We start from the raw sequence: 25948 nt of genomic DNA on the forward strand, positions 1-25948 counted from the left end.
AAATGTTTTTAGTTGAACCGCACCAACTTCAGAAATAGGCCAATGACTTTTCATGGTGGCTTTGTAACTGGCACTTTGTTGGGTTTTCCTCTTACTTACAGGACAGTTTAAGATGATCTGTTCGAGTTGTCTGGTGGGCAGTCCTATTTCTTATGATAATGAAATATTTGCTTCTTTTCATACTTGTATGTCATTTCTTGTTGCATTGGCTGGGGTCCCTAGTATTACATGAAATGATTGTTATCATCATGGACATTCCTTGTGTCATTTCTGAATTCACTGGATGTGTTTCTAGAGCAGAGACTGGCTCACTATAGCCTGTGGGCCAAATCCAGTTCACTACCTGTTTTTGTAAATAAAGTTTTATTGAAACACAGCCATGCCCACGTGTTTTGTCTGTGGTTGCTTAGGTGCTGTAGTGGGTTAGCTGAGTAGTTGCAACAGAGACCTTCTGGCCTGCAAAGCCTAAAATATTTTTGCCAACTTTTGTTCTAAAATTTCAGCATTGTCAAGTTACTTTATCAAATTATGGAATATTTGCTTATTTTTTTTAAATCAAAAGCTTTGCGGTTTTCTCTTTTTCCCCCCATGGATTGATTTCTTATTTTCTCATTTCAGATATATAAAAGTGATATAATGAACACCATAGCCTTAACACCCAAGTTAAAAATTAAAACACATATCGAGCTGTATTTACATGTGTGCCTGTTGCTGGATGCATTCCCCTTACTCCTGCCCAGAGGGAACAGTTATCCAGAATTTGTTTAGAGATGAGTTTTTCTAAGAGTTTTATAGTTTTAACTCTTTAATAATTAATTTCTTTTAAGACTTATTGATTTGTTTTTGGCTGCACTGAGTCTTCGTTGCTGAGTGCGGGTTTTCTCTAGTTGTGGAGAGCGGGGGCTACTCTCTAATTGCAATTTGCAGACTTATTGCCATGACTTCTCTTGTTGCAGAGCATGGGCTCTGGGTGCTTGGGCTCCAGTAGTTGTGGTACACGGGCTTAGTTGACTCGCAGTATGTGAAATCTTCCCGGACCAGGGATCAAGCCCACGTTCCCTATGCTGGCGGGAAGCTAGACCACCAGGGAAGCCCTCTTTGATGCATTTTGGGTTAATTTTCATACGTGGTGTGAGGTGCGGTCCAATCTGACTCCCCAGGTGGCGCTAGTGGTCAAGAACCTGCCTGCCAGTGCAGGAGACACAGGAGACGTGGGTGTGAATCTCTGGCGGGCTGCGTCCGTGGAGTTGCAGAGTCAGACATGACTGAGCATGCCTGCACACGGGGGCCAGTTTCATTCTTTGGCATGTGAAAATCCAGTCCCAGCGCCGTTTGTTGAAGAGACTGTTCTTGTTTCACTGCATGGCATTGGTACCCTTGTCAATCTATAGATCATAGATGTATGGGTTTATTTCTGGATTCTCATTTCTATTCCATCGATCTATATGTTTGCTCTTATGCTATGATCAGTGTTTTGATGACTGTTGCTTTGTAGTAAGTTTTGAGATTGGGAAATGTTAGTCTTCCAACTTTATTGTTCCTTTTCAAGATTATTTTGACTGTTCAGAGTCCTCTGCGGTTCTGTATAGGATTAGCACTGAGGATGGGATTGCCATTTTTGCAGGAAAAAAATCATTGGGATTTTCACAGGCATTGCATTGAATCTGTAGATTGCTTTGAGTAGTATCCATATCAGAGAAGGCAATGGCACCCCCCTCCAGTACCCTTGCCTGGAAAATCTGATGGATGGAGGAGCCTGGTAGGCTGCAGTCCATGGGGTCGCTAGGAGTTGGACACGACTGAGCAACTTCACTTTCACTATTCACTTTTATGCATTGGAGAAGGAAATGGCAACCCACTCCAGTGTTCTTGCCTGGAGAATCCCAGAGACGGGGGAGCCTGGTGGGCTGCCATCTATGGGGTCACACAGAGTCGGACACGACTGAAGCGACTTAGCAGCAGCAGCAGCAGTATCCATATAGATGAGTTTTTATATATTTGCCACTTGCATTTATCTCTAATATATATTTGCTTGATGTGTTTTAAAGTATTCTGTGATAGAGTTACACTAACTTTTCTTCCTGTGATTTGCTTGCTTTTGATGAGTGTATTAGAGATTGTTTATATTGTGGTACATTTCCAATTGCTTTGTATTCATTGTTGTGTAGTATTTCATTGTGTGACCAATCAGAGTTCTTTAGACATTCTTCTGCTGGTGGTTGGGCTTCCCAGGTAACATAGTGGTAAAAAATCTGCCTGCCAAGGCAGGAGACATGGGTTCAAGCCTGGGGTCAGGAAGATCCACTGGAGGAGGAAATGGCAACCCGGTCCAGTATTCTTGCCTGGAAAATTCCATGGACAGAGGAGCCGAGTGGGCTCCATGGAGTCACAAAGAGTCAGACAGAACTGAGCGACTGAGCACGCATGCACTTCTTCTGCTGGTGGCTATTTTTTAAAATGTTATTGAAGTACAGTTGATTCACAATGTTGAATTAATTTCTGCCGTACAACAAAATGGTTCAGTTATACATATATGTATTCCTTTTCATGCTCTTTTCCACTATGGTTTGTCACAGGATATTGAATGTAATTCCCTGTGCTATGCACTAGGACCTTGCTGTTGATCCACCCTATGCATAATAGTTTGTAATCACTAATCCCAGACTCTGACCTGATCTGAATCCCAGACTCCCAAGCCACCCCTCCCCCCCAGCAACTACACATTGGTTCTGGAGTCTGTTTGTTTCCTAGGTATGTTCATTTGTGCCATAATTTAGACTCTACATGTAAGTGATATCATATGGTGTTTGTCTTTCTCTTTCTGAACTTGCTTCACTTAACACAATCATCTCTAGGTCCATCCCCGTTGCAGCAAGTGACGTTACTTCATTCCTTTTTGTGACTAATATTCTATTGTATGTGCTGTGTGCTTAGTCGCTCAGTCGTGTCTGACTCTGCAGCCCCAAGGACTGTAGCCCGCCAGGCTCCTCTGTCCATGGGGATTCTCCAGGCAAGAATGCTGGAGTGGGTTCCCATGCCTGCCTCCAGGGGATCTTCCCGATCCAGGAATTGAACTGGGGCCTCCTGCATTGCAGGCGGATTCTTCACCAGCTGAGCTACCAGGGAAGCCCCCATTCTACTGTATATAACATCTTTTTTATCCTTTCATCTGCTGATGGACATTTAAGTGGTTCCATGTCTTGGCTATTGTAAATAGTTCTGCTGTGAACGTAGGTGTGCATGTATCTTTTTGAGTTATAGTTTTGTTTGGGTATATGCCCCAAAGTGGGATTACTGGATCATATGCAAACTCTATTTTTAGTTTTTAAAGAAACCTCTCTACTGTTCTCCATAGTGGCTGCACCACCTTACATTCCCACCAACGGTGTAGGAGGGTTTCTTTCTCTCCATCTTCACACCCACTTCCTGTTGGTGGATATTTAAGTCGATGCCAATCTTTTATAAAATAGTTTCCAGGGTTTGTTATTTTTTGTTTATAATAAAAATATTATACAGTATACTTTTTTTTTTCAATTTTTACAAATAATTCTATGACAGACAAACCTCTGCATGTCTCCTTGGCACATCTGCTCAAGACAAGTGTCTGTAAGATGTGTTAAGACTGAAATTATTGAGTCAAGGTATCTTGACTCAGTACCTTCAATTTATTAGATACTGTAGATCTGCTCTCTGAGGTAGCAACTTATTCTAACTTCTATTTGAGTGGGTTTTCTAATGTTAAAGCATCCTTGCATTCCATAAATCCTTCCCTGTTGAGTCATAACATCCTATTCTTCTAAGGAGATGCTAGATTTGCATTGAACTTCCCTGGTGGCTCAGGGGTAAAGAATCCACCTGTGATGCAGGAGACACAGGTTCAATCCCTGGGTCAGGAAGATCCCCTGGAAGAGGGCAATGGCAACCCACTCCAGTATTCTTGCCTGGAGAATCCCATGGACAGAGGAGCCTGGTGGGCTACAGTCCATAGGGTCGCAAAAGAAATCGGACATGACTGGACAACTAAATAACAAGATTTGCATTACTAGTATTTTTTAGCCTTTTTGAATCTAGGCACATGAGCGAGATGTATTTCCCCCCTGCCCGCCTTGAGTTGTCCTGTATACTTTGAGTACTATCTTTTTTCCCTCTGCAAGCTGACATAGCTTATAAAAGATGCCAATTATCTTTCTCTTGAAGATTTGGCAAAACTCACTTGAAAAACCATCTGAGAAAGTGCCTTGTATGGGGGATAGATCTTTGACCATCATTTCAGTGTTTCTGAACATGATTCCCTTTTTAATGACTTGGTTTGGTTTTGCTTTCTTAGATTTTTTTCCCCCATATTTTATCATTTGAAAGTTAGTGGTGTGCTGAAGTCGTGTCTGACTCGTTGCGACCCCATGGACTGTAGCCCGCCAGGCTCCTCTGTCCATGGGATTCCCCAGGCAAGAATACTGGAGTGGGTTGCCATTTCCTTCTCCAGGGGGAATCTTCCTGACCCAGGGATTGAACCCACGTCTCTTGCATCCTCTGCATTGGCAGGTGGATTGTTTTACCACTGTGCCACCTACGAAGTCCAACATTTAGTGGTATGAAGTTACATATATGCAGTATATGCTCAGCCTTTAAGATAACTTCTTTGTGAGTGCTGTTAGTTCCTCTGTCATCTGTAATGTTTATTTGTGCTGTCTTTGTGCCAAAGGTTTTCTCTTATGGGTGTTTTTAAAAAATCCAGATTTTTATATTATTTTGTTGTTACTGCTGTAGTTTACCATTTGACTAATACCTGATTGTCCTAAAGATGTTTCCCCTTGATGCTCCTTGGATCTGTTTGTCCTTTTGTGGGTGCCTGAGTTGAAAGCTTTAGTTTGTTTTCAGTTATTCTTCCCATAAATTCATATAAGGCTACATATACCCTTGAGTACTTTCTTGGGCTACTTATTTCACTTATAACGAGTGTTCTCCCTCCCTCCATAAACACATTTGAATTTACCTCTGAGTAAATTAAACAGACTTTGAATTTACCTCTGAGTACATTTTTGGTTGCATCCCAAAGGCTTTCATTTGCAGTAGTCTTACATTCAGTTCTAAATACTTTGTAGTTCATGTGTGATTTATCTTTAACTCATTTGTTTGAACCCTTCCACCTATGTGGATTTGAAGTTAGATATCATCACTGATTTATAATTTTATTACAGGTGGCTAGGGAGTAAAGTCTGAGCGTTGAGCTTTCCTCTCTGGTCTAATTTGTGGCCCCTTTTTGGTGATGAGCTCTGGGTATTTAGACAGAATGTACATTTTTCATTGCTGGGTATAAGGCCCTGGACGCATCTATTTGCTAAAGTTTTCCACTGCATTGTGCATCTCAAGATCCTTCTTGTCAGCTTGGTCTTTCTGTTCCCAAGTTAGGTTTAGCATCCAGCATCACTGTAGTTCTGTTCACGGGTGTTTTAGCTTTAAATGTTTCAAAGTGATGTTATTAGGGACAAAGTGTGTGTCCAGGGTATTTACACTTTCTAGAGCACTAGAATGGGTTTCCCTGGTGGCTCAGTTGATTAAAAAAAAAAAAAATCCACCTGCAATGCAGGAGACCCAGGTTCAATCCCTGGGTCGGGAAGACTCCCTGGAGAAGAAAATGGCAACCCACTGCAGTATTCTTGCTGGGAGAATCCCGTGGACAGAGGAGCCTGGCGGGCCGCAGAGTTGGACATGACTGAGCGACTGCACCACCACCACCACGGAGCACTCAAATGCTATGGTCCCTGAGAGACCCTTGGTGGAAAGTGGGACTCTGCTGTGGGGCCCTGTTCCTCCCAGCTCGGGGCTGGTGCTGTGGTCAGGAGGAGCCCATAGACGCTTTGAGCTTTTGCACTGTCACAAAGGGGACTGGCTAGAACTGGGCCCATGTCCAGCTGACGCTACTTACACCTGTGAGATCTTGGGTAAGAAACCTGACCTATTTGAGCCTCCGTTTTCTCATCTGTCCACTGGTGCATGGGCAGAAGGATTAAATGAGACTGCATGGGCCAAGCATACAGTCAGTGCTCAATAAATGGGGGTGGATGTTATGGAATCCTATAGCAGGGCCAAGGCAACTGGAGATGCTTAGAGTCTTGGTGCTCCTGTCTGTGAGTTGAGGCAATTCCCTATGGCCCTCTTCCAGGAAGTCTTCAGATAAATCTCTGTCTGCCACCACCTGCCCTGCAACTATAGCCATGAACATCCCAAGGGTGGAATCATAGAGCTGAAGGTCACATGCTCATTGACTTTCCCTGAAGATGTTCTGTCTGGTTTCCAAGGAGGGAAAGGTAGATCCTATTCAGACACTTTAGTCTCAATGGGCTTGGGTAAAGAGAAAGGAAACAGATTTCTTAGAGGAGCTTTTAGAACTGGGCTTTGAGGATTGAGTAGAAGTTCTGTAGGCAGAGTAGCCTGTGATAAAGTCTTAGATAATTTAGGTAGGACCAGACTTGGGTTACAGTCTGACTTCTATCCCTTGGGTCCCACATCTATTACTAAGAAGACACCTTCCCACTACTTCTTGAATTCAGAACTCAGGAGCTACTAAAATACAGGCCTTTGCTGTTTCTTCATCTTTCTGTCTTCCCACCACCTCAGCCCAGGGAGTGAAGGGTTTATTTCCCCCCTGCCAGCTGTGCCATAGCTCCCACTATTCCTCTGTTTGTTGTCTCTTTCCTGTTTTTTCTCCCCTGATACTCATGTCACAATTTTTAAAAAAGGCCTCAATCGGCAGTTAATGTGCATTCCCCCATATTCCTGGATTTGGATGTTTTCTTGATTGTACTTGCCAAAGATTTGTCTATATTGGTGTTTTTAAAGAAAAGTTTTGTCAATGCAAGAACCACCTCAATAACACCCAATTAGTGTTGTTGCTGCTGCTGCTGCTGCTAAGTCGCTTCAGTCGTGTCCGACTCTGTGCGACCCCATAGATGGCAGCCCACCAGGCTCCCCCGTCCCTGGGATTCTCCAGGCAAGAACACTGGAGTGGGTTGCCATTTCCTTCTCCAATGCATGAAAGTGAAAAGTGAAAGTGAAGTCGCTCAGTCGTGTCTGACTCTTAGCGACCCCATGGACTACAGGCTACCAGGCTCCTCTGTCCATGGGGTTTTCCAGGCAAGAGTACTGGAGTGGGGTGGGTGCCATTGCCTTCTCCACCAATTAGTGTTACTTGAATTGAAAACTTGGTTCACGTATTTTAAAGGTTGACTTGTTTTCAGAATGTTTTCTTATCAACATGTTCAAGGCTATAAAATTTCCTCCATGCATCCCTTTGGCTGCATCCCATGGGTTGTTATATTTTGTACTATTTGAGTTGTTCAGTTTCAAAAATGTGTCACTTCTATGTTGATTCCTTCTTTAACTCATGCCTCATTTTAAAACGTGTTTTAAAATTTCTCACTGAAGGCCTTTTCAGGGGAGGCTAAGTATTGCAGAATTTACTGCTGGGGTCAAGATCAGGTTATCTAACATTTGTTTCTTGAAGATTTATTAAGATCTCCACTGCTGGATTTTTTTAAAAGTAAGTGCTGATTTTCATAAATGTTTCATGTGTGTTTGAGAATTTTAAGGATGGGGAATTTAGGGTTTGGTAAATCTATTTGACTAAGTGTATTCATGGTGGTGATCACGCCATCGACTTACATACTTACGGATACTGGATCTGATGGCTTCTAAAAGCAGTGACCCCACTCTTTCCTAGGCTGGGCCCCCGCCCTCACATCCTCTTCTCAGCCCTGTAGCATCTCTGTGGAGGGATGCTTTCACCAGGGGGGATCTTCCACCCACTTCTGGGTCTCAAACCAGATGCGGAACAGACTCAGGAATGGGTGCAGACACAGACTGGCTCCCCCCTCCACCCGCTGGGGGTCTGATTGGCTTAGAGTAGGCTCTGCTCATGAGGTAGCCTAGAGCACGGGGAAGTACAGTGCTCCCAACCCAACTGTTCCCTCCATGGACTCAGCTCTACTGCTGACCCTTCTGAGGGCTGTGGATGAGACAGACCAAAGTATGAATCCCAGCTCGACTTCAAACCGCTGTGTGACTTTTCGTTGGTGCCTGCCCCTCTCTGAACCTCAGTTTCCTCATCTATAAAGTGGGTTGATTCCCACCTCAGCGGGCTGGCCCATGGTAGATACTCAGAGATGGTCACGATTATCAACATGAATAACTAGTATCAATGGGGCAGCCCCTGCAGGGAGTTTGGATTCTGTGTTCAAGTTCTCCAGGCTTCCGGCTTCCCCAAGGAGACTGGACAGACAGGGGCTGGGGTGACAGAGAGTCCACCAGCGGCCGGGGTCAGACGATCTTCCTTTAATACAAAGTCGATATATCTACATACACAGAGGTGGGAAAACCACCCAGCTGCTTCCGTTTGAATAAACAGTGTTGAAAGCAACAGCGGCTCTGCTCTTGTACAAAGAGAAAAACTCACTTGCTCGGGGTGGGGGTGGGGCAGAACCCCATCCTTCTGCCCCAGAACGGCCCCATGGTCCCGGGGGGGCGGGGAGGGGCCCCTGATTGGGGCAGCTTATGGCCTCTCTCTCCCCCCAAGTGGGAACCTCCGACTGTGTTCAGTCCTTCTCCTCAAGGTGGGAGATGGCAAGGGGTGCTCGGGCTGCTGGGGGCGGGGGTCGCTGCGACCTCCTCGGTGGTAGTGCCCACCCTGTGGGCTCGACAACCGACGCTGGTGGGCCCGCGTTCCCCCACTGCCCCACCCTCACCCTCCTTGATATGTCTTGAGAATTAAAAAAGAAAAAGCAAAAAATTAAAAAAAAAAAAAATCAGGAGGCAAAGGCCTTATTCTTGAGCGAGGCACACCTTTGGAGTAGGTAAAGGGAAAAAAAAAAAAAGCAAGCCAAGGGGCAGCCTGAGCCCGCGCAGGCCCATGAACATGACCGGCACGCAAGAACGTCTGTTACGGTGAAAAAAAAACAGACTGTCTGTGAACAGAATAGGAATAAGCCAAGTTTTTCTTTTTAAATCCGTTGACTGTCAAGTCTTTTTTGTCCCCCCCCCATGTGTTTCTTCTTTAAAAAAAAAAAAAAATACACTATTAAAAAAAACAAAAACAAAACGAAATGTCACCGGATACAGTTACACTGAGTTCTGAAAGAAAGCTGACTCCTGTCCCCACCCCACTCCCGCCCCTCCAGCCCGGTGACCCCCAGGCTGCGGGGCGGGAAGGCTGCCTGGTGGGGAGGACAAGGGGCCGAGCTCCCAGCCCCCGCCCCCCTCTGGTTCTTGGGAACAGCCCCTGGATTGCTCGCCGCCCCCCTCCCCCCACCCCGGAACCTCTCCTTGTGGAATCTCGTTTTAGAAGGGAATGAGGAATGTGCCAAGTATTGAAGGCGGCGGCCCGGCCCAGGGAGGGGGCTGGGGCCGTGCAGGGGGCCTTGAGGGGCTGCGTCGTCATCCCCGGAGACCCCTCGGCTGTGGAAACGCGGTTGCTGCCTCCTGCCCTGGCCGCCGGAGGGGGTCCAGGCCTCGGGGGGCCCACCCGGCACGGGAGGCGCAGGGGCCGGTCGAGTCGGGCCAGGCCAACCTGGCTTAGGTTGCATAGTGGTCAAAGCTGCCGAGATACTCCAGTGCCGCCTGGTAGCAGAACTGATATTCATCCTGTGTGGAGAGGGGGTGAGGGGAGGGCCCCCATCAGCGCCTCTGCAGCTCCAGGGCTCCCCATCACACTGCAGAGCAGCTGTGCCCCTTGATCCTGTGCCTGTGCTGGGCTCTCCCCGTCCTCAGCTGGCCCGCAGGGTGCCACTTGGCCATCCTGGCCTCTTGTGACACTCCCCTGGGGGCTGGGAGGTTGCCACTCCAGCTCTGACTGCCCAGAGACGGGGGAGCTCATGGATGCATTTAACCTAGCTTCTGGATCTGGTGGTTTCTAAAAGCAGTGACCCCACTCTTTCCTAGGCTGGGCCCCCGCCCTCACACCCTCTTCTCATCGCTGGAGTATCTCTGTGAGAACAGAGGGGGATCTTCCACCCACTTCTGGGTCTCAAGCCAGATGCGGAACGGACCCAGCAATGGGTGCAGACACAAACTGGCTCCCCCTCCACCTGCCAGGGCTCTGACTCTGGCTTAGAGTAGGGTCTGCTTATGAGGTGGCCGAGAGCACGGGGAAGTACAGTGCTCCCAACCCAACTGTTCCCTCCATGGACTCAGCTCTACTGCTGACCCTTCTGAGGGCTGTGGATGAGACTGACTGGGGTACGAATCCCAGCTCCACTTCAAACCGCTGTGTGACCTGGAGACACTGCGTGGTCCAAGCAAAGGTGCCCACTGTCAACATGATGGTGGGACTCTGGGCCTGGCTTCAGGATCCATGACCCCTGCCAGGGTCCTGGCTGAGCTGGACCTCACTGAGACCCTGGGGCCAGGAGAGGGGACCCATCTCTGTTCATTCCGAGCGACGCTTCTCAGCTCTGGCCTTTGGCTTACTCTTGGGTCAGCCCAAAGCAGGAGGGGCTGAGGACCTTTTACCCTTGACAACCCTGGGAGTGGGGGGTGGCTGTGCCCACTGCACAGAGGAGAGAACAGAGGCTGGTGGCGGCATCAGCGTGAGGCCAGGCTGCCCTCCCCGCCCCCGCAACTCCCCCGCCTCACCTCCATCTGCACCATGGCTGGCCTCTGGGTCCGCAGCATCTTCACTGTCTGGAAGATGTCCACCACACCCTCGTACCGCATCCGCTCCAACACGATGCTGAGCGTGATGAAGACGCCCGTCCTGCCCACGCCGGCGCTGTCAGGGCGAGTGCACAGGTGAGTTCAGGGGGTGGGTGTGTGGGGAGCCTGGCTCAGCTGCCCAATTCCCATCCTGCCTGCTCTGAAGCCTCCTGCCCCAGGGATGGAAAGAGCCCCAGCGGGAGTGCCCAAGGCTGTGCTCGTAAAGACTCAGCTTCCCACCACGGGCAGCTCACCTGCAGTGGACAGAGATGGGGCCGTCCTGGCCAAACTGTTCCTTGGTCTTGTGCACTTGGCCGATGAAGTCAATGAAGCCCTCCCCCGACTTTGGCACGCCCTGCTCCGGCCAGTCCGTGAACTGGAACTGCCGGACAGTCCGGGACTGGCCGTCCTGGAACGGAGAGAGAGAGAGTGCCGGGTCCTGTTATCAAGGTCAGTGGCAGTCACCCTTGCCAACCACAAGCTGCACCAATGCCACTCTCCACCCTTCCTCACCCTCTGCCATCCACCCTCCTTGTCCCACACCATCTTTCGTTGAGATGCTCTGACTTCGTCTGTACCACCCAAGGCTGCCAAGTCCATCCTCCTCACCATTTAACTTCATCCAGCAACACCATCTCACATGGCAATCGTTCACCCCTATCCCCCGACTGCTGCTCTCTGCACAGCTCCAAACCCATCCACCACGACCCAAGTGACACCAACACCATTGCTGTCCCTTATCCTCCATTCTGCACTGTCCCATGGTACACCCAACATCTGCCCTTGACCCACTCTCCATCTCCCTGGCAACCTCCTCTCTCATCGTCTTAGAGTAAAAGAGCACTGTCCCCATACCGTCACCTCCCAACAGCACCACCTTCCACCATGGACATCATCTTCCCACTCACCAGCCCTATAATCTCCTATCCCTCACCACTCAAGGGCGCCATCTTCCACTAGCCACCATTGGAAATTCATCGTCTTCTACCTGCTTTTGCCTCCTAACTTTTATCATCCACTTACGGTAGTTCATAATCCTTGAACATCTGGTAATGCCGCCTCCCATTAACTTTCTCCATCTCCACCGCTCAACCATCTGTCTCTCCAGTGCTCATCCCCATGACACAACCATCCATCTGTACAATCTAAATCTCAACCACTCACCTCTCCAATCCTCATCCCCACCACTCAGCTATCCATTTCTCCAATCCTCAGCCCCAACAATCACCTTCCATCTCTCCTATCCTCATTCCCACCATTAAACCACTCACCTCTCCAATTCTCAACTCATCACTCAACCCTCCATGTCTCTAATCCTTATCCCTACCATTAAACCACCCATCTCTCTAATCCTTATCGCCACTACTCAACCTCTTCGATCTTAATCCCCAATACTCAACCATCCATTTCTCCAATCTTCATTCCCAAAACTCAACCTTCCATCTATCCAGTACACTCATCTCCACTACTCAACCATCTATCTGTCCATTCATCCCCACCACTCCACCATCCATCATTCAAATCTTCATCCCCACCACTCATCGATCCATCTGTCCAATCCTCATCCCCAGCAGTAAACCACTCATCTCTCCAATCCTCAACCCACCACTCAACCATCCATCTGTCTAATCCTTACTCCCACCACTGAACCTGTTGGATCCTCATATCCAGCACTCAACTGTCCATCTCTAACCCTCATCCCCACCACTCAACCACCTATCTCGCCAATACTCGCTTCCCACTACCAAGCCGTGCCGTCCATCATCATGACTCTCTTCCACCTTTCATTTATCATGACCCAACGGCACCACTTTTCACAATTCATCCTTAGCAATCCATCCTTCTTCCCCCTCTAAGGACCATTAGACATTCCATTATGTCAGGACCACTGACGTTCTCCACCCTCCTTCCCTCATCACTTACCTTTTCCCACTCACACTCTCTGCATTAAATGCTGCAGTCCAGCGATGCCATGTGATTTTGATGGTCTCCATCCTCCATCACCTAACACCTTCTCCAATCCCGCCTTCCTCTCTCTTGGACCATCAACAGTACTGTCTATCACTGAGTGTTCATTGTTCCTTTTACTTTTCAAATCGTTTCCTCTTCATTTTATTCCATCTGCCACTGGCCAAACACCTGCCCTTTCCAATCTCACCTTTCTCCATCCACCGCTGATAACACATCACCCTTCGCCAAGCCACAGTTCCGTGCTCTACCGGCATTCTCCATCCGCTTCTGTCTGGACATTCAAGTCTCCAATCCCACCTCCTCTCATCTAAGACCATCCTGTTTACCACCCTCCTCTATCACCCAGCAGTGACGTTGTTCACTGAGTCTCCAGTCCCCCATTCAGCCCACCCAGTGGTGCCATCCTGAACTACCCAAGCACAGTGACCAGCAGTGCTTTGTCCACCAGGGTCCACTGTCCACTGGTAACATCTGGACTGACATTGTCATGCCCCATCATCCTACCCATGGATTCTCCAATTCTGGCACTAACTTCTATTCTCTGTCACCTAACAGTCTTCATCGGACCCCATCTAATACCTGCTCTCTCCCATCACCACGCGCCTCCGCTGGGTCTTCTCCAGCCAACACCGTCTACTCTCTCCATTCTCCTCTCTCTCCATACAATGGTTCCAATTCCTAGTACCTGCCCCCACCCCCCCACTGTCTACCACTCTTTTCCCATCTACAGTGGCCACTACTTGACACCATCAACCCATCACCTTTCCCCCAGCCTGCCTTCAGCCCTCTAATGCTGCCCTCCGTGGTTGCTGCTTCCCAGCTAATGCCCCACTTACTCCCTTTTACATGATCGCCTTGGACTATGTCCCCCAGTGAGCAGTGTGACACGTGCTCTGAGGGGGACACCACGGGGTCATGGTCCTCTCTTCCACCTACTCGGTGGTGGGAGTGACTGTCCAGCTGGCCCACGCACTCCTCTTCCACCCAACCCCTGGGCCTTTGCTTCCACTCCCCAACCAGGAAAGCCCTCTCCAGACCAGCAGGGGAACGGTGAGCTGCCTGGAGGGTCTGTCCCTGTACTTACCCGGGCGTCCGTGACCTTGAACTCCCGCAGGATGTACTGAGGCATGTTGTATTCCGCCATAGGATCCACCACGAAGTACTGGTAGCGGGCGGAGCGCTCGGCCGGCCAGTACTGGTGACACTTCTCCTGGGGGGCAGGTGGGCGCTGTGGTCAGCCCCGCCCCACCCCACCCCCTCGGCCCCTCCCTCCCCCGCCCAGCCCTGGACGGTCCCCGCCTCACCCGGCCCATCTCCCTCAGCTTGGTCAGCATCACCACGATGGTCGAGTTGTTCTCCCAGAGCATGCGCCAGAAGTCCTCCGTGGTTTCCGCCAGCGGGCCCTGTGTGGCAATGTAGGCCTTCTGCTGCCTGTGAGCGGGGAGGTGAGGCGGTGGCAGCGGTGAGTCTAGGGCCCCAGGGAGACCCAGGCCCAAGCACCATCTCCCTCCCGATCTGGTTCAACCCCCCAAAGAATCCTGTTCTGCACCTGGAGAGACCACCAGCCTCGGAATTACTCCAACTTCGCGAGGAAGTTGTGGGACTGTCGGCAGGCGTCTCTGCTTTCATTCTCCGCCCCCTCCAGGGGCATTAAGTTAATATCCATTGTCTGCTCAGGCCAGGCTCCCCTCCAGGGCTACATATAGCCGCCCATTCTCAGAACACCCTCCTTTGCTCAGGGCTTCTCAACCTTGGCACTACTGACGTTCGGGACTGGATGACTGCGATGGGCTGCCGCTCTGTACCCAGTGGGGTGTCCAGCAGCATCCCTGGCCTCTGCCCACTAGAAAGTGTTAGTGCTCAGTCGTGTCTCTTTGCGACCCCACGCACTGTAGCCCACCAGGCTCCTCTGTTCATGGGGATTCCTCAGACAGGAATACTGGAGTGGATTGCCGTTTCCTCCTCCAGGGGATCTTCCTGATCCAAGGACTGAACCCAAGCCTTCTGCATTGCAGGCAGATTCGTTACCATCTGAGCCACCAGGGAAGCCCTAGATGCCAGTACTAACCCTCCTCTCTCAAGTCCCATTTTAACCATCAAAAACATCCCCAGATACTATCAAGTTTCCCCTGGTGGGCAGAACTGCCCAGATCGATGCTTTTCTCTGAGAAAGATGGACAGATGTGATCATGTTCCAGCCAGCAGCCGTCGGTTAAATGCATATCTAAAGAGTCTCTCCACCCCAGCTGTGACTGCATGGGGCTGGCAGGGTCTCTTGAGCTCTCTCCCATGCAGGACTGGAGCCCCGGTAGTGGCCAGGGCTAGGTTTACCTGTAACCATCAATGAAGCTGGCGTTAATGTAGTCGGAGCCTTCCACGCCCCGGATGGGTTGTAGGCAGACCCGGGTGCTCTCGTAGGGCATGATGTTAACCAGGCGGTTCTTGAACTTGTTACAAGGCAGATTGGCACTGATGAAGCGGGATGTGTGGGCTTTGGAGTTGGCCAGCCGCTGTGGAGACGAGGGGATGACATCAGGACAGCCTCCATCTGGGGACCCAATTTCCCTGGGTGGCGGGCAGGCTGTGTGTTTTCAGCCAGAGGGCTAGCAGGGCCATGGCGGGCAGGGCAACACCAGCCCTTCGACCCTCTGGTCCCCTTAATGGGGGGGGTGGAGAGAAAGAACTCTGGTCTCCTGCTTAGCCCCCTCTCCCCCACCCAAGCACAGCATCCTCTACTCGTTCCTCCCCACCCACCTTGAACTCGAGTTCCATGCCAGTGACGTGCTCGCCTGGCTCCACCTGCGTCAGCTTCTGGATGTAGGCGTAGAGGCTGCGGGCAGGCACCTCCGTATTGCCGCAGCCCACGGCCTCCAGCAGGGCCTCGTGGATGAAGCTGTACTGGTCTTCCGTCTGCACCATGTAGTTGCGCTGGGACCGCATGAGGGTCACGTGGCCGTACACGTCCACCGTCTTCTCCGGCTTGATACGCTCCAGCATGGCATCAATGACGATAAAGCAGCCTGTGCGGCCCACACCCGCACTGTGAAGATGGAGGGGGCCGTCAGGGGGCACCCGAGGGCCAGGGGAGAATGGGGGACAGGGCGCAGAAGGGAGCCGGGAGTGAAGGCGCGGGGGCCAGGTACCTGCAGTGGACCACGATGGGGCCCGCGTCCGGCGGGTTGCAAGTCTTGACTCTCCGCAGGAAAGCCAGGAACGGCGTCGGGTACTCAGGCACCCCGTGGTCCGGCCATGCCGTGAACTGGAACTGCCGGACCTCCCGTTTCTCGCTGGAGCCATTCTGGGGGTGCCAGGGACACTGTTGGTCAATGCAGCCCACCACCCATGTGCCGGCGGCCCAAGTTCATGCCTCCAGACCACCATGTCCTTGAGCGCCTGATTTGGGTGCCCAGCTGCTCCAGGGTGTGGGGGTGTCTCCACTTCAGAGTGTCCCCAGCATCTTCGTGCACTGCTCCCCATTTCTCCCTAAACCTGCTCCCCCATCTCAGCTGATGGTGGCGCTGTCCTTCCACGCACTCTGGCCAAAATGTAGGAGTCGCTCTTGACTCCCTTCCCCTGCCTGTCCACATGCAGCATCAGTCAGCACAGCTTTCAAAGTCTATCCCAAGCCTGCCCACTTCTCACTCGCCCCCTCCATGGTGATCACCTTAGTCCAGCTCACCGTCATCCATCCAGACCAGAGCAGTCACCTGTTCCCCCTGGGTGTCCCCACAATCTATTCCCTCCACAGCAGCCAGAGGGTGCTGGTGAGCACCCGAGTTTGGTACCCCCCCCAGCTCCTCTGCCCACAGCCCTCCCTGGGCTAAAAGCCAGAGTTGCCCCTGCCCCTGCAACCCACAAGGTTCTGCACCTCCTCCCATCCCCTCCCTGCCCTTACCTCCTCCCACCCTCTGCTCCAGCCACAGGACTCCTCACTCCCAAAACACCCAGGGCCTTTGCATGTGCTGTGCCCTCTGCCAGGAATGCCGCCCCCAGATCTCTGCAAAACTCCTTTCCTCACCAACTCCAGGTCTTCCACTACATACTCTATTCTTCCCTGTTTTACTTTTCTCTTATGTGTAAGATTCCTGGTTTTTTTTTCATATTTGTTGTCCACGTGTTGTCCACTAGACTGTAAGCCCCACAAGAGCGGTATTTGACACACAAGTGTCTCAGCTTAATGCGTGAATCAACTGAAAACCCTTACTCTTGTCTTTTTACTCAGGTTTCTGGCACCTGTGCCAGGCACAGGCTGTATGTAAGGGCACGTGGCTGGCTGCCAGGGAAACACAGTAATGCCAGAGCACCTCTCTCTCCCTACATGACAATAAAAAGTGTCCCCAGTCCAAGGCACTAGAAATAAAAATATACAAAATGGCACCCTAATGAAACTTACAAGCCTTTGCATAGCAAAGGAAACCATCAACATAATGAAAAGATAGCCTACAGCATGGGAGAAAAAAAATGTGCCAACCATGCAACCAAGGGGCTCAATCTCCAAAAGAGATAAAGAACTCATTCAGCTCAACAAAAAACAAACCTAATTGAATAACAGTCAGAAGATGTAGACATTTCTTCAAAGAAATACATCAAAAACTACAAATTCCAAGGTTGGAGAGGATGCAGAGAAAAGGGAACCCTCCAACACTGGCGGTAGGAATATTAATTGGTGCAGCCACCGCGGAGAACAGGAGAGGTTCTTCAAAAAACTAAAAATAGAACTACGTATGATCCAACAATCCCACTCCTCGCCATATATCTGGAAACAAAACTCCAATAAGATACAGGCACCCCTGTGTCCATAGCAGCACTATTTACAACCGCCAGGACACAGAGACAATCTAAATGTCTGCTGACAGATGAATGGATAAAGACGTGACACATAAGTACAATGTACCACTCAGCCACAGGAAAGAATGATCCAATGCCATTTGAAGCAATACGGATAGGCCTAGAGATTATTATACTGAATGAAAAAAGTCAAAGAATCGTATGATAAAAAATATCATGGTATCACATGATAAAAAGTCAAAGTATCATATGATAACACTTATGATATATGATATCACATATGCTATCACATATAACACTATCATATAATATATGCAGAATCTAAAATATGGCACAAATGAACTTATCTACAAAACAGAAAGAGACTCGTGGATATAGAAACCAGACTTGTTGCCAAGGGGGAGGGGGTCGAGGCAGGGCTGGAGCAGGAGACAGGGGTCAGCAGATGGAAGCTATTATAGATACAGAATGGATAAATATCAGGGTCCTACAGCACAGGGAACTACATTCAATATCCTGTGATAAACTATAATGGAAAAGAATATCAAAAAAATTATGTATACATATAACTGAATCACTACTGTACAGCAGAAGTTAACATTGTGAATCAACTATATGTCAATAAAAATATTCAAAGTGCCCCCAGACATCGCCAAATATCCCCTGAATGGCAAAATGCTGCAACCGAGAATCACTGAGTGAGATACAGGGAATCATGTGATGGGCAGCAGCCATCAGTTAAAGATTCCATCTACCTCAGCCCCAACTGCCTGCTCTGTCCTCCATCTAAGGCTGGAGGCCCCCCTACTGCATGGCCAAGACCCTGCCATAAACCCAGGCTGGGTGAGGGAAGGGGTCAAGACTGATCTCGGGGTGGGGGCTGGTGACTGCTGGTGAGGGGAGGAGAGGTTCATTGCTAAGCTGGATTCTGCTGGTTTGTCCTGCTGTGGCTGCAGACAAGAGCCATTCCCCTGAGGCTCAGTGTCCCCATCCGTAAAGTGACTGCTTGAGAATGCACCCAGCCTGGGTCAATGTGGTTTCTCTTCCGTCCAATGGGGAGTTCCCAGGGCAGAAGCTCATCTCCCTTCTCCGCCCACCATCGCCCCCTCCCACAGCCCCCCAGTTCCATCCGGGCCCTACCTTGTGCAGGGAGAACGTCCTCACGCAGAACGTGGCCAGCTCGATGGTGTCCAGCAGCGTGACCTGGATGAAGCCGTAGGTCTCCGTGCCCCTGTTGGGCCAGTACTGGTCGCATTTGATCTGCACCAGGTGAGAGAACACAGGTGAGCGTGGGCTGGGGCCGGCGCAGGGCTTGGGGGCCGCAGGGCCCAGGCCTCACCCGTGATTTCTCCTCTAGCCGCGTCATCATAACAATGGTGGCCGAGCGCTGCTCCCACACCATGCGCCAGAAGTCGCCGAAGGTCTCCGGCAGTGGCCCCTGTGTGGCGATGTACGCGTTCTGCCGCCGGTAGCCGTCCACGTAGTTGGCATTAATGTAATCGCTGCCCACGATGCCTAGGCCGGGGGTGGCGGAGAAACTAGAGATCAGTGGGGGTGCTCTATCCTTCTAGGCTGGCTCCACCTGGTCCACCGCTTAAAGGAAGCCCTCCGAGACTGCCCCAGTCTATCCCTAAGGAAATCGTGGTGCATATACTCCATGCTTTCTCTGCCTCAACATTACTGCTGTTTGGAGATAGACTGTTCTATGTCGGGAGCTGTCCTTTGCATTGCAAGGTACTGAGCAGCATCCCTGGCTTCCACCCTCAAGATGCCAACACCACCCCACCCCAAGCTGTGACAACAAAAATACCCCCAGACATTGACAAATGGCCTCTGTGGCGAAGCTGCCCTGATAAGAGCTACACATGTAAAGAATGGATGGAAATCTGTGGTGGACAGCAGCCACCAGTTAAATACAGATCCTAAACTTCTCAATGGCTTCTGGGTAGGGTGGGACCAGGCCTCAGTTTCCTTACCTATCTCCTAGCTAGTCCACTCTGTCCTGGCCCCCCTGGCCAAGAGGAGACATGGGATCTACGTGTTCTCCGTGGAATGAGGACAGGCCAAGGTTGCTGGGGAGGAGCCTGGGACCCCACACGCTACCTTCGATGGGCTGAAGGATTACGCGGGAGTGGTCGTAGGCGATGACGTTGGCATAGCGGTTCTTGGGCTTGTTCACTTCCAGGTTGGAGTGCTCCCACGTGAACTGCTGGCCCGGGTCAATGGACTATGAGAAGCAGGAGGTGGGAGATGTCAGGGAAGGCGTCTGTGGGCCCCAGGAGGGTGGGAGGCGGAGGGGGGGCTGGCTCACCTCATACTCCTGGGACAGCTTGAGGCTGTCGTTGGCCTTGAGTCGTTCCGTGTGCTCCGCCATGTCCCCGATGGGGATGGGCGGGTGGCTGAGCATGCCTGCAGGGAGAGCAGACCCGCCCATGTGGCCAGTCACTCGGGAGGGCCAGGCCGGGGAGGGGAGGGGACAGGGGGTGCTCTACGGAGTGAGTCTGCGATGGACGAGCTGCGGGTTAGAGGGGGTGGCGGGAAAGAGGAAGGTTTGGGGTGGGCCCCATGGGGGCGAGGAACCCAGGCCTGGAGGAGGGGCACTAGGTGGAGTCTCCCCCACCCTCCCCAGGCCCCCCCCCCCCGACAACCAGCTGGGGAGGCAGGTGCTGGGGGAGGGTTGCCCCGCAGGACTTTAAGCTCCTAGTGCCTCGTGGCAAGAAGCAGGCAAGTGACACAGAGATGAAGAAGCAGATGTGGCTGGCTGAACCTTCTGGAATAGTGTCCCCCTGGTGAGGGCAGGAGGCTGCCCCCTTGGCGATCGAAGAGACCAAAAAGTCCTCTGCCAGGTGGAGCTGAGGGGCCGGGGAGGGGATGCACGGCGTATGTGTGTGTAGGATGATGGGGTGGGCGTGGGTGCTTCTTCCCCATCTTCAGGCCTGCCAGACTCCTCTCTCCTGGGGGCCCAGCGGCCACGCATGCACACACACACACACACACACTCACTCACTCAGCAGCTACCGGGAGGGAAACTGACAGCTGTGTGCCAGCACCCAAGCACCGGTGTTGAATCTATAGGGACTTGCCGAGTTGACTGCTGAAGAGCTGTTGTCCCGAGTCCCTGGGTGCTGCCCCAGGGCCCACGTCTAAGAGGGCTGAGGCTGGTGTCTATTTGACTGGTGGGTCCCCCTGCCTCTCGCATGTATTTTGACACACACCTGTGCCCTACATCCCTGCTCCCAGCCCCGTTCCCTCTCCTCCTGCCTCTCTCTCTTTCTCACACACACACGCAGTCACAACCTGCCACCTTAGGGCCCAGGGGACCAGACCCCTGCCCCCTTCGAGAAGCCAGCGCAGGACAGGTGGGCGGAGAGAGAGGAAGCCGGATGAAGAAACCAAGGATGAAAACAAACAGGAGCGAAAGGAAGCCAAGAACAGAGAGACACCGGAACTAACTTTCAAAGTGAAACCCCGGCTCCCTGAGGGGGCTGCTGAGGCCTGAATCTGCAGAAACAGCAAACAATAAATAAATGAAAACACGCGGGGGGAGGTGGCCCACCTCCCCCCGCCCCTCGCCGGGTGCGCGCACAGCGGTCGACGGACAGATAGATGCAAAGGGCGGAGCAACTTCAACGAGTGAGGGACCCACGGCAGCGGCTGGGTATCGCCTCAACTGGACACTGGCGAGTCCTGATTTTCAGCTATGACTTTGGCAAGATCTCAAAGCTTTTAGGTTCTTCTATCAACCTGTCGTCCCCGCACCCGGCCACCCCCAACCAACCTGGCCTTGGGTCCCTTGTTGGGGGTCAGCAGAGGGGATTTTAGAGGAGAAGCGGGATGGTGAAGGAGAAACTTGGGGGCAGGAGAACAACATATGGGCCCATGCCATGAGCTGTAAGGACAGAGGCCATCAGTTAAACACATACATTTAAAATTCTCATCTGGATGGAAACAGAATTGACATAAGCTAGTCCAGAGACAGAAGAGAGAAGAAGAGACTACAAGGGATGCCATGAGACTTTTCATGATCGCCTGTGGAGGGCTGCAGCCATCAGGTAAATATAAATGATCAAAACCCTCATTTGGAGAAACATGGGACTAACGTGACACAGTCCAGAAATAGAAGAGAGAAAGAAATGTTAGGAGAAGCGTGCAAGACGATACATGAGTCCGTCAAAGCCCCCGTGGTCTCTTCTTATGGAGGACTGCAGCCATCAGTTAAATGTTTAAAAATCTCCATTTTGTTGGAAACAAAAGTTAACAGGAAGCAGTTCAGAGACAGAGAGTGAAGATCAGGGTGTAGGTAGAGAACAGCAGATGTCGCCGTGCGATGAGCTCATAAGGAGAGAACAGCAGCCCTCGGTTAAACTGCAAATCCCTTAATTTGGTTAGAAGCAGCTGGCATGAGCCCATTGAGGAGGAGGGGGGGGGATGAGGGGGGGACTGCACATGAAGACGATCAAGGGCAGGGTCCTGATTCCGTTCTCCCACCACGCGTGGCAGGGGACTCAGCAGAATCCTCTTTCATCTACAGGGGACTATAATGAAACTGGGAGAGCATGACCATATGTGACCACAAAGCGGGGAGAGAGAGAGAGTGTGGTGGAAGTGGAATTTTTGCTCCTTGCTAGGGGCGCTTCCCCAGGGAGGGTGGAAAAAACCCAAACACCCACCACTGAGTGGCCTTAAGACTAGAGGTGTGAACAGAAGCAGAGCTTTTTCTGCCAGAAGGAATTGAGGACTCAGAAAATGTTTGCTTCTGTCTTTGAAGATGTCCTTTAAGCTCCTGGAGAAGACAGCAGCCACCAGTTGAATGCAGCTTCTCAAAAATCTCCCTAGATTGTAAGCACCATCAACCCCAGGACACTCCCACGCCCAGAGCCTCGTAGGAATCAGGACTGAAGAACTGCATCAGGCACAGTTCAGTGGGGGCTGGCAAGGATCTACCAAGGGGGCCGCTTCATCTCCCACTGTGCTGCCTCCCTCCCATCAGTGCGGTCCCCGGCGCCCGGGATAAGCACATACCTGGCGTTTGGAAGTTAATGCGTCTCATTTCCACGGGGTCCTTGGGGTGATGGGGGGCGAGGTCGGCGTTGTTCAGTAGGCATTTAGTGCGGGGCTCAGAGTCCTTTCGTTTGCTTTGTGCGAGCAAACAGACAGAGATGTGTGACCCAGCTGTATGTGACCTGGGTTCCCACAACCATGCACAGACACATGTGCAACGGTTGGAACAACTCGGTTCCCGCTCATCCCGTGGGCGAGGTGCCACCCCAGCCCCTGTCCTCAGCCTCCAAAGGGCAGGACCAGTTCTTACCTATCAGGCTTGCTGCTCCCGAAAGCAGATGCAGGTGAGAAGGAGGGAAAGAAGACAGGTGAGGGCAGGCTGGCCATCAAGAGCCTGTTCTATGACTGTGGATGGCTTTCTTTCCCCCTCTGAACCTTGGTCTCCAGAAATTGGGGCTAATCCTTTCCAACTTGGGTCTCAGCCTTCTAAGCTGGGACATGTCCCACGTGACTTCGTTTAACAGGACAAAAGGGAGTGCCCCCCGTCCCCCCCCCACCCCCGCCAATCTTGCACGGGACGTAACAGGAGTCAAATCACTGGCCAGGTTGGAATGCCAGCCCTGCCATTTCCTAGGCTGTGTGACTTTGATCAAGTGGCTTAACCTCTCTGAGCCCTGTTTTCCCTGTCTGGACCACAGATGGCTTCTGTGATCATTCTCAAAGACAACCTTGCCCTGGATCTTTCCAAACCTCCCACCCTTAGGAAGGCCTCCCTCCTGTCAAGTGGGGACACGAAAGGGGCTCACTTCTTGTAGAGCAAGATGGCAATCACTATGCAGATAATGAAGACCACAGCCAGCACGGGCCCGATCACCCAGATGAGCCCCTCCTCGCCGTCCACGATGGGCTGTGGGTCTGGGTTGTCCAGCTGGAAGGGGTCTGAGAAGGGGCTGGCCGCAAATGTCTGCAGAAATGGGGTGGGGGAGACTTCCATCCGTGCCCACCGCTCTCACAGTGGCCAAATGAGTCTTCCTCAAACACACATCTGTGTCCATCCCCTGCTCTAAACCCTCCTATGGCTTCCAAGAACACTGACCATAGTGGTCTGGCCCTGGCCAATCTTCACTCTTCCCCTCCTCCACTCTGTTTCAGACACTCTTAGGTCCTCTTTGTTCCTCTTGCATCCCAGACCTTTGCACGTGCAAACTCCGGGATGCCTTTTCTTTACTGAACTCCCATACATCCATCAATGCCCTCGTTCCAAAGCCCTTTCCTCTAAAAATCCTTCTGCTTGGGATTTCCTCAACCTCAAATCCTTCCTTCTGCTCAGCTCTGACCACAGGGAGCTGGGAGGATCTTCGTCTGGCTCTGAGGCCAGGGCTCTGGGGACTGAGGCCACTCCGGGCACTCTGGATGCGGGCAGACACCATTCGGGACTTACGGGCTCACTCTTCTGCAGCACAGCAAGCACAAAGAGGACATATCGGTGGCCGGGCTCCAGGGCCCTGTTGTCAAAGCCTCCATACTGCTTCTGGTCCCCAGGATGGAAGGTGTGTGGCAGCACTGAGAAGCGAGCCGCGATGTAGGGCCGGGGGACCTCCAGCTGACGCGAGTGCCTCAGGCTGCGCCTCTGCAGCCGTGCGATGTCCTGGATCAGCTGTGGGAACAGAGATGTGGGCTGTTCAGAACCCAGCTGGGAGCCACTGGGCTCCTGAAAGCTGGCACGTGTCTGGGCCCAGCCCCTTACCTCCTCCAGGTCCATATCCTCTGGGCTGCCCAGGGGGGTCAGGAACTGACCACCACGAGATTTGCGCAGCGGCACCATCACAATGAAGTAGTTCCTGGCAGGAGACGAGAATCACAGAGGGCTGTCTATAATCATGAGCAAGGGATGCTACTGGGCTGAGTGAGGGCACCACCCCTCTCTGAATCTTCCCTTCCGTTCACACCATGGGTGTATGGCCCAAGTCACGTAGGACTACAGTTTCTGATTCAAGCCTCCAGGGTTTTGATCATGTTGTACTTTTTGCCTAGAAAGCCTACCCTGGGCAATGACAGTTGACCCTTCAACAACATGGAGATTAGGGGGTGCCAACCTCCGCTGCACAGTAGAAAATCCACATGTAAGTACAGTTGGCCTTCTGTATCCATGGTTTTCCATCTATGAATTCAACCAACTGTGGATTGTGTAGTACTGTAGTGTGGACTTGTTGAATAAAAATAATATGCATATAGGTGGACCCCTGCAATTCAAACCTGTGCTGTTCAAGAGCTAACTGTATACTTCTCAAATTCGCAAATGTCCTTCAAAACCCCAGCTTCCACACCCATGCAGTCTCGTAACTCTCCATTGCCCCCTGCTTCTCAGAGGACTCCTCTCCTTAATGTGGGACTCTTAGCCTTTGAGCTTCTCACTGCCACACCATGGGACTGAGATTGTCTGTGTCCAGCTATGTCTCCCCATCAGTCTGAGAACCAAAACTAGCAGCAGGTCAGGCCTGCCAGGGTGTGAGAGAATGCTGAGGCCACATTCAGTGGGGACATCTATGAGAGGCCCCGGACCTTCAGGGCAACCACATGAGAAGGCACCCATGTCTCTGTTTTACAGACCAGCAAGGGAAGTGGGGTACTGAGAGGTCAAGCGGCAGTCACACAGCTGACTGGGGGAGGGATGTAAAACCCTGGAGCGCGTGGGTTGAGCTTACTGGACAGGCACGGGGCTCTGGCCATCTGGCAGATACACCACGATGAAGCCATCGGAGTCGGGCTTGGGGGTCACGCTGGGCTTCGAGCTGAGCAGGTTGAAGGCGGTCCAGGCCGTGACTGTCTGCTGGAGGCCGCCCAGGCTGCTGCCGCGGTTGGTCAGCACAAAGTTGTAGAAGGTGTTGGGCTTGAGGTGAGTGATGAGCTTCTTGGTGGTGCGGCCATCCACGTCCAATGTGAGCCCATTGTATTGGATCTGTGGGGTGGGTCGGCTCAGCAGAGCTCTAGGTTGAGCCCTGGTCCTCACTGAGCCTGGATCCCAGACTTAGCCTGGACCCTATGATTTGTGACCCCAGAATGAACCTCGATCACAGCTGTAGCCCTAATTCCAAGCCTTGACCCCAAGACTCAATCTCAACCCCAGACTGAGCTCCGAACCCAGTTGATTCTCAATTCAGCCGAGTCTCAACTCCAAGTTCCAATCCTTAAAAAGTCCTGATTCCACACTTAGGCTTGACGAGAGACTGAGCCTCAAATTCTAGCTGATCCCCAGCTAAGCCCCAGTTCTGACCGAACCCTAATTCCCCCACTGAACCATGACCCCTGCTGAGTCCCAACTGTGCATCCCAATCCTGACTAAGCCCCGAACCCAGACTGAACCTCAATATCCCACCCAGTCGCCAGTCCAGTTGACCCCCTACCCTGACTCCAGATGGCACCCTCACCCTGGTCAAGCCCCGCCCCACATATACTCTAACCCCAGCTGAGCCCTGCCCCACGCACACCCTAACCCCCCATC

General features: G+C 51.7%; 1 protein-coding gene across 10 annotated transcripts in view; it reads right to left on the minus strand.

Annotated features, from left to right (window-relative positions):
* Positions 1 to 8316: 8316 nt before the first annotated feature.
* The window catches only part of PTPRS (protein tyrosine phosphatase receptor type S), a 110729-nt gene continuing 93097 nt past the window's right edge, over positions 8317 to 25948 (minus strand). For 6 of the 10 annotated variants that reach the window (XM_044947980.2, XM_044947981.2, XM_044947983.2 and 3 more), the window contains 19 exons: positions 25152 to 25405; positions 24194 to 24287; positions 23888 to 24103; positions 23253 to 23410; positions 22757 to 22768; positions 22468 to 22580; positions 20899 to 20946; positions 19757 to 19854; positions 19549 to 19672; positions 18785 to 18960; positions 18586 to 18705; positions 15801 to 15955; positions 15412 to 15697; positions 14989 to 15167; positions 13962 to 14088; positions 13742 to 13867; positions 10941 to 11095; positions 10627 to 10762; positions 8317 to 9636 (listed from right to left, as the gene is read on the minus strand). In XM_044947980.2, the coding sequence (XP_044803915.1) occupies positions 9568 to 9636; positions 10627 to 10762; positions 10941 to 11095; positions 13742 to 13867; positions 13962 to 14088; positions 14989 to 15167; positions 15412 to 15697; positions 15801 to 15955; positions 18586 to 18705; positions 18785 to 18960; positions 19549 to 19672; positions 19757 to 19854; positions 20899 to 20946; positions 22468 to 22580; positions 22757 to 22768; positions 23253 to 23410; positions 23888 to 24103; positions 24194 to 24287; positions 25152 to 25405 (2646 nt within the window). In that variant the 3' untranslated portion in view covers positions 8317 to 9567. The remainder of the gene's footprint in view (positions 9637 to 10626; positions 10763 to 10940; positions 11096 to 13741; positions 13868 to 13961; positions 14089 to 14988; positions 15168 to 15411; positions 15698 to 15800; positions 15956 to 18585; positions 18706 to 18784; positions 18961 to 19548; positions 19673 to 19756; positions 19855 to 20898; positions 20947 to 22467; positions 22581 to 22756; positions 22769 to 23252; positions 23411 to 23887; positions 24104 to 24193; positions 24288 to 25151; positions 25406 to 25948) is intronic. The other 4 variants (XM_006067143.4, XM_044947982.2, XM_006067146.4 and 1 more) reach the window with 1 other exon arrangement.

This window comes from Bubalus bubalis, chromosome 9, assembly GCF_019923935.1.
Source record: "Bubalus bubalis isolate 160015118507 breed Murrah chromosome 9, NDDB_SH_1, whole genome shotgun sequence".
Taxonomy (NCBI): Eukaryota; Metazoa; Chordata; class Mammalia; order Artiodactyla; family Bovidae; genus Bubalus; species Bubalus bubalis.